At 42.7% G+C, this 8312-nt stretch overlaps 1 protein-coding gene across 2 annotated transcripts; it reads right to left on the minus strand.

Annotated features, from left to right (window-relative positions):
* Positions 1 to 742: 742 nt before the first annotated feature.
* Positions 743 to 7579, minus strand: pnisr (PNN-interacting serine/arginine-rich protein). Of its 2 annotated transcripts, none has more exons than XM_088387560.1 (12): positions 7453 to 7579; positions 6908 to 7001; positions 6641 to 6814; positions 5322 to 5563; positions 4846 to 5008; positions 4355 to 4545; positions 4117 to 4254; positions 3943 to 4042; positions 3351 to 3404; positions 2660 to 2854; positions 1492 to 2566; positions 743 to 1053 (listed from the first exon to the last, which is right to left on the minus strand). In XM_088387560.1, exons 2-12 carry the CDS (start codon positions 6993 to 6995, stop codon positions 1020 to 1022), a joined length of 2454 nt encoding a protein of 817 aa, XP_088243686.1. In that variant the 5' UTR covers positions 6996 to 7001; positions 7453 to 7579; the 3' UTR covers positions 743 to 1019. The 2 variants fall into 2 exon arrangements, with proteins under 2 accessions (XP_088243686.1, XP_088243687.1); XM_088387561.1 differs by having other exon boundaries at positions 6908 to 7015; positions 7453 to 7523.
* Between the last annotated feature and the right edge of the window lie 733 nt (positions 7580 to 8312).

Below are 8312 nucleotides of genomic sequence, written 5' to 3' on the forward strand. Positions count from 1 at the left end.
CCAACCCCCAAAAAGATATCTCCAGTCTCACTGTTGCAACAAGCTGATACCACTAACCCAGGAGTCACAGGGACCATGAGAAATAATTGCTGAATATTTATTAGGTAATTTTATTCAGGTAATTTGAGCCAATGTGCTTTTTCAGAAACGTACATCGACATGGTAACCATTCAATAGCCAAGCAGCAGCAAAAAAACCTCAAACACCCTGATGACTTCTTACCTCTGAAAACATGCAATTAGATGCTTACAATAAAATGTTTCGGTCAGTTCATGGATGAAATACCTGCTTAGCAATTTGTTAGAGAAATGCAAGATGTGCAAAGTATACTTGAACAGTCAACTTTTGGGATATATGCAATGAAATAAGCGCACTTGGAAAAGTCAATGCATTTTAGGTCCATAATGAAATATCACTCCCAAAGCCAGATATCCTTTAACGTTTTCAAACAGTGCCGCACCTCTTGAGCTAGAGGAGGGTGGACGGTGCTTTGCTGAAAAAGCACCTTGGCAGTAGTCAAGAAACAGGTTAGCGTCACTAAAGCAACCACTGTTGATGTCATTTTTTTCTAGCAACGGCCATTGAGTTTCATGACTTCAAACCTTTAGACGTAAAATACTACCAACCAGGACAAATAACGGAAGACAATTTCACACCCTACAACAATCACATCTTTCTTTTTAATTGATGACTGGAATTTTCATGTTAAGTCTAGTCAACATTAGAGACCAATGAGCCGAGACAAGGACAAATAGTTTTATTGGACATCGTACAATAACGTTTGGTGGAGAAATCTGTGCATCCTGTTAAGATTTAAAACTATTTGTGTTCATAGTGTCAGCTAAGACTTATGCTTTGCCAATGATACAAGAAAGGACCTCTAGCTTCCTCAGACAAACTTTAAAAATAATATATTTACAATGGAGAAAGAATTGTAAAGGGATGACCACCTACACAACTGCCTCTGTAATGAGACAAGCCACTTGAATGGTGGAATTTAGCGGTGGGGAAGCACATCCTCAGTGTCTGCTACGACGATTGGGGGAATTCGACCTGAAAATGGATGCACAAAAACAGATTAATAATTCGCTCATACACTCAAATTAAAAAACCCAAACATGCAGTAAACAGCTATACTGCCTCACCCACCAGATATTCTTAAGTAACAAACACTTTCTTCACAAATGACTGTTCTGAAAGTCTACCCTGCAAAACATGCTGTCGGACGTTATGTGTGGATTCCCTTTGACCTACAAAATGGTCCCCAAAGCTTTCTAGCTTGGTAATGTTTGCAAGGTACACTGCAGAAGAGGCCTGTGCACTGCAACACGGGCCAATGTTGAATCTACACAACTGCATTTGATAGTCAGCTTCTCAAAACATTTGTCCATGATTTAAAGATGTCGGTTAAGATGACTTGGGAGAAATCACAATTAGACATACAATGAGAACACAGAATAGGAATGTAAGAGGGAAAAAAACGAATACTACCTTGATCGCGACTTAGACTTGTGTTTGCGGCTTGCCTTCTTACCAGACTTGTGCGATTTTTCCACTGACCGTGAGCGACTACGTTTGGATTTCTTAGATTTCTTTTCCTTACTAAGTTCCGGCGTAGGGGATCTGCTTGAATCGGAATTGGACAGTCTCTTGCTAGCTTTCGCTGAGCCCTTTTTGCTGGATTTGCTATCCTGCCTGCTGTACTTGTCACCGTGCGAGTCGGCGTGAGAGTCCGTCTCTCTTCGTTTCTTTAATTTGCCATTTTCCTCACTAACTGAAGGATTGGTCTTTTCCTTAGTCCTTGGTTTCTCCTTCTTTCTTTCGGACTCTCTCTCCTTATCTTTATCCTTCCTTTTTTTGTCTCTCTCATGGCTACGGCTTCGATCTCGCTTCCTCTCTTCATCTTTGGTGGAGGCCTTCTGTTTGTGTTTGCCGCCGTGACTACTGTCCCCGCAATCCCTGCTTCTTCGCCTGTCTTTCTCTTCCCTGTCCTTATCTTTCTCCTTTGCCCTGCCCTTGTCTCTGCTGCGACTACGGCTATCCTGGGCCCGGGACTTGTCCCGATCTCTGGATTTGGAAATACTCCGGCGGTTTCTTCGCTCTCTGGAGTCGCTGCGGTCTTTCTTACGGTGTCCTGCTCTTTGCTCCGTGCTGCTTCTCCTCCTGTCGCGAATCTTTTCACTACGACGTCTACGAGAGCTGTTGCTGCGACTACGCCTGCGGGCCTTATGGGAAGAAGATCGACTCCGTCTCCTCTTCCTTCGAGGGGAAGAGGACTGCGAGGAACTACGAGAAGATGATGACGAAGATGAAGAGGACGACCGACTGCTGCTGCGGCTGGAGGACGATCGAGAGCTGCTGCTGTGAGCGTCGGCTGGGGAATCGCTACCGCTTCTGCCTAATCTCTCCTTCCCCCTGCCCGAATGCCTTCCCTCACTACTCTCGAGCTCACTACGGGACCTACGCTTTTCTACTAAGGGCTCTGGCTGCCTCTCTTTTCCTTCCTCTGACTGGCCCTCATCATATTCAAGCCTTTCTCTGCTCAATCGTTCCTTCACCATCTCCTCTGTAGAGACAAAAAGTGAAAACGCTCGTTATGAGTATGTAAGGAGACAACAAGTAATTATAACTGAAACTTTTGGGGACAATAGCTTCTCACCACGAGCAAGAAGAGCATCCTGAGCCTGTTTTTCTTGGAGCTGTTGCATTTCTCGTTCCTTGCGATAGAAGGCATCCAGCTTCTCCCGGATGCGATGGCGCAACTCCTCCTCATCAGTGTCGGAGGATTCTGAGCCTCGAGCGCTGTGGTCGTCCTCCTCAGCACTCTCCTCTGAACCATAGTCACCCAGCCCACCTGCCACAACAGAAGCCCAGTCTTTTAGCGTTGGACAATAATTAACATCAAATTCTTGCATTCCATAAGTGAAACGATAAATTTTAACTCAGTTATAATTTGTAGGGATGCACGAACTGACTGAACAAAAAAAACGACATTCATCAGTCCGCTGAACAAAACCGGACCCAAGAGCCGCTTGGAATACAAGAACGGTCAGGTTGCTGTCACTTTAAGCCAGTGGTCCCCAACCACCAGGCCACGGACCGGTAAAAAGTAACAGGAAAGGCGTTTTTTTCGTGCATCCCTAGCAACTTGTAGATCTTAAGTCTAAACAAATATGTAATTGCATGCTTCAATGATAAAAATGGGGAAAAACTAATTTATTTGAAGTGCAACATCTTAAGTGAAATATTTCGGCGATTTATCCTGCCATCTTCCCCCAAACTATATAATTAATTAACAAACTATATTATGTTTCTTCCCTCCCGCCCGCCGTAATAAAACGGATACTCACTGAGACCAGTCAGAGAAGTCAGTGCACTTGACTGTGCCAGCTGTTTTGCAGGAGCTTTGATTCACATCAACAACAGGAACAACATGTTAAAACACATATTGCCATTCTCTCAAAGGCAAGAGTCGCTAGAGAATGGGTGGGGTGGGGAGGGGAAAGGCGAGGTCACAGATAAAGCACTATTCACACGAGCTGCCATTGGTAACAGGAGAAAAACAAATAAAGAAAAAAAATGGGAGAAAAGAGAGAGGGGTTAACAAACAAACTTCCGTTAGACAATCCACATCAATGCAGTGTGAGGGGAGGGAAAGAACCACTCTGCACTAGTGCATCACATGGCTCCTCTCCGTTGGTGGCTGTTGGGCAGTAGGACCTTTAGTGCCATGGACCATGACAGGTTTCAAATGCTCAGCTCTCACTGATGCATTAGCAGAGAATGGTTGGCAATGCCAATTAGATCATATTCCACTTTTTTTATGCCCAGCTGCTGCTACTTTACCGGACATGATTATGGAGTACTTCTTAGAGTCTGTCCAAATGATAACTGTTTGCGTGAAAAGCAATAATACATTAGCCGGGCAAGATAAGAGCAGACCTCGTGTTGCTTTGCGGTGGACTTCTTTTGCCACATGCTGGATCTCTTCATTGGTGACTTCCAGAAGGATCTCCGTGAGAAGTGTTTTTGTGATGATCATCTTGAAATAGCAAAACAAAAATCCAGTCAGTTGCGCTCTCTCGACTATGACATTATCTGTAATGCAGGACAGACCATTTGGAATTCTTTTTCCTCCTCAGTCATTTCATGCTCACTATCTTCTGCAGGAGGCGACGGGCTCTGTGCAAAAAACTCTTTTTTTACAGGAGGCTTTTCTTCATAATTGTCTTCATTCGCTTCATCATCACTGTCCTGATAAAGACAGAAGAACATAATTTAAACAGTTCCTGAACCTTTATGACTAAATGTTTTCTCCAATAGAATGTCACCTAAAAAAAAACTGTCTGCTTACAAATTTACTCTTTCGCGGGACACGAGGTCCATCACCCCCTTCATCCACTTCGTGCTCCTGGTCATCCTCTTTGGACATTTCAGCACGCTCCTTCTCCATTCGCTCCCGCTCCAGTTTCTTCTGATTTTCTCGGTCCCTCTTCTCTAGCCCCTCTCGGATCCAGGCAGGTAGCGTACGCCGTTTCACCGCATCTGGAGGTGGTCACAGGTCCAAATAAATGTGCGACATACTACCACTTGACACATGCCATTGGCACTCACTGACTGTATGCTGACATGTATTAATCACTCAATATTGCATTAGTTCATATTGAGTAGTGAATGAATACTCGATAGAAAATACAAATGAGGAAATTATTTACATTCAAAATACTAAGAGTAACTCTGGAAAATGATTTTGCATTTTCATCTTGGAGGTGTAGCCCATAAAGCACGGGTAAACAACTCCCGTCCTGCACGTTTTCAATAGGTGTGTCCAAATTTGCAGTTTACCAAGTGGCGGCGGCACTTCCTGTTTAATAGGAAGCTGGAGAGGGGATCTGGGCCGTTCCCTGAAACCAGGTGATCGGGCATCCCGTCTGTTCTGAGGGGGACCTTGCCAGTATGGGGCGTGGAAGCCAGAAGGCGGCGGGGCAAAAGCTGAAGCAGCTCCATGCTGTTAAGAGACAGCACAAAAGAAATCAAAGTTATATTAAATAATCACAGGTCCAAAATGCTGAATGCCGGGTTGGAGTCGTCTTCTCCTGGAATACTAAATATCCAAAATGACTCACGACTGTGCTGGTTATGTTGTTTGGCTCAAAATCTATGAAAAGAAAACCAAACCATGCTGGATTCCTCAACATGCCAATATCCTTTCAACCGCCTCAAGGAGGCAATGACTGATACACCTTAGATGATTGGATCTGGCAACGTTTTCTATGGAAAACCCAAAAGCTTCAACAAATTTCACTGCCTCATCTGCATACCTGATAATCAAACTGGTTTATGGCCATGGGGGCCATGGCGTAGCTGTCGGGCTGTGCCCCATACCCATGGCTGTTCTGGGGGAAAACCCCACGGTGCGCTTCAGAGTTGAACTCTGCACTGTCCTGGCTGTTGCCATCTTCACTGGGGTTCGCAACATCCATCTGAGCTGAGCCAGGCGGAATCCAGGTTTGGTCAGGAGGTGGTGGAGGGCGCGGTGGCCGTTGGCCATGCATTCCCCATTCTGTTCATGATAAAATACTTTATTAATATGAGTGGTAAACCTAGGCAGGTAGAAAAACAGGGGCAGGTGTCTTTGGTGTCCACTCCAGAATGAAATAAACTAAAATTTCAACCGCTATTGGAAATCCTGAAAATGTTTAATGATACTATACTGATACTGCTAAGAGAGAACACAAAGAGATAAATTCAAATAATACAGTCAACTCAGATACTGTAAGCTGAAAATGTTTATGAATCAAATTTACTCCAACAGAAAAATGTCATCACTTCATGAGAATTAAAAAGGATACCTCTTTGGCCCATGTTGAGATCACAAGTACTGTTACAAACAGACAACATTTGAACATGTTCCAAATTTTCTATCGTGTAACAAAATCTTAGTGGCAGCGGCAATGGAGACTTCCCTTGGCGGGACACAAAGTAACGAAAGCTTAAAGATTTTTAAGGGTAAATGTCAACATGAAAGCAGCAGTTTACCTTGTATTACAGGGCTCAAGACTAACATTTTTTTTTGTAGGAGCAAAATTATCTTTTAAATTAAAAGATCAATTAAAAGATGTTAAAAGATAAAACAAAAGGATAGAATTTTTCAAGATCTGATAGTTCTGTCCAACAGCAACGAATTATAACATACTATGTGCAGGGTCCACATCAACAGTAACCCCGGGGCCACTACCTAACTGTGTTCACTGATGCTAGCTTGTCTGCTTCAGGACCGATTTCAGAAATAAATACATTGACAATAACATGTGTTTGCTTTTTGAAGATTTCATATTCAGTATTTTGAGTTGTATCCACTTAAATAAAATAATGGCCATTGATCTTTATACCACGCTGCAGACATTTATTTGCGCGGTCAAGATCTTCCCATAAGGATCTGAACAAATAAAATGTCAAATGTTATATTAATTTAGATTTTACATTAAAGGAAAAGCATGCAAAAACTAATAAGTGATACTCATAAAAGCTTAGTGTATTATACCATGAATACAAAAGGCTGCTGCCAGTTCAGGGAGCTTAGTTCACTGGCCAAAAGGGCTCAATTATTATTGATCTAATTGTGTTCATAGAAATGTACCTGGCTGCCACACTCTGCCAAAAGCAGAGTCACCCTGGAAGGACCCACGGTTGCCTTGTGCAGGTTGTTCCAGACCTGGGATGTCCTGTCCATTGGGCTGAATGTTAGGTTCTGATCCAGTAGACTCCTTGTGCGCTATCCAAGCTTGTGCAAGGGCAGCCCAGTCTACCTGACCTATGGAGACACATGCATGCAATGAAGGCATACACTTGGTGGTATTCAAAAAATTAATTTGAGTGGAAGGTGCCCACTGCCCTGCTTACTAACCTGGATCTTGCTGGTGCTGGAATGACTGCATCCACTGCTGCTGGCTCAGAGGCCACTGCGGCCAGGGCTGCCCCCCCTGATCCCACATACCTCTCTAAAAGAGGCAAACTTGATTTACATTTATACCATTAGTGTTGCTGGCAGGACTACAGAGTTGTATGGGACAAGCGTTAGCGTCGTGCTAAAATTAGCTACAATCAATTGGTTATGGTTGCAAGGCTACATGAAACAGATCATTACGGAAAAGTGCATTGTACAAAATAAATGACTGACTGCTAAGCAATTAAAAGCACGATAGATAAAAAAAACTAAGCAACCCGATACACATACCTGGATCGAGATTCTGAAGCCAAGGGGGGTTAAACAGGCTAACCGGAGCTCGCTTTAGCCAAGCTAAGAATGACGGCTAAGACGCTGCACTTAGAGCTAGACAGTTGACTATTTCTTTTCCCTCGCGTTCAAATAACGTCTCTAAAGGATGCAATGGCAGAAGCGAATATCGTGCTAATTTGTGTGTGTGTGGTGGGGGGAACACTTCAACTTACCTTTTCCGAACAATTGCTCTCAGGCGCTGGTGATCCAAAATGGCTGCCGTGGGACGGCAAACCAGTGAGACCGAACCCAAGTGTGACACTCCGCCGCTTCCTGTCCACTACTTTTATTTGACACAAGATTTGAGTTGGACATGCTAATTTTACTACTCTAAAATACATTTGAGAAATGGGATTCTTCTTCTCTTTTTTTTTTAACAATTGGAGGACACCATACATGCATAACAAGATTCCATAATAAATGAAGTATTAAAGTGATCTTAATATTTGATTAATAATAATAATAATCAAAAACTTGACGAACCTAGCAGGGAAATGTTTAATAATGATGTTTTTTTAATTGTTAAAACCATGGCAATACATAGATTTTCTTTGAGGGTGACTTCAACATGAATATCAAGCAGGTGCGGAGCTCCGTGGTGGCATGGTCACCTCTGGTCACCCTCGATCTTGGGGAAATTTTCATTTTCACATGAATGCAGAATGATTAGATCCCTTAATAGTCTGCCACATTCCATTTATACTAACTGTACATTTTAAAAAAAGTTTTATAATTGATGTGAATATTAAGTCTATAAGAATCTGTCTGGTAAATAATATTTTTACTTTAACAGTAAATGCAATTTATGTTCACGTGAAAGCCTAAAGAAAAACGCATGACCACAAACATTTTGCAATATTTTGTCAATATTTCATAATTGGCGTGGTGTGATTTACAAATATAGTAAAAATCCTACTGAAATTATTTGGGGGGGGGGGGGGGGCACAACTCCAATCTATTGAGCTGGAGATACACATTTAATATGAAAATAATTATTCAGAAGACAGTGGAATAATACAACAATTTGTTGCTA

This window comes from Syngnathus floridae, chromosome 10 (assembly GCF_059516105.1).
Source record: "Syngnathus floridae isolate MCC-2025c chromosome 10, RoL_Sflo_1.0, whole genome shotgun sequence".
Classification (NCBI taxonomy): Eukaryota; Metazoa; Chordata; class Actinopteri; order Syngnathiformes; family Syngnathidae; genus Syngnathus; species Syngnathus floridae.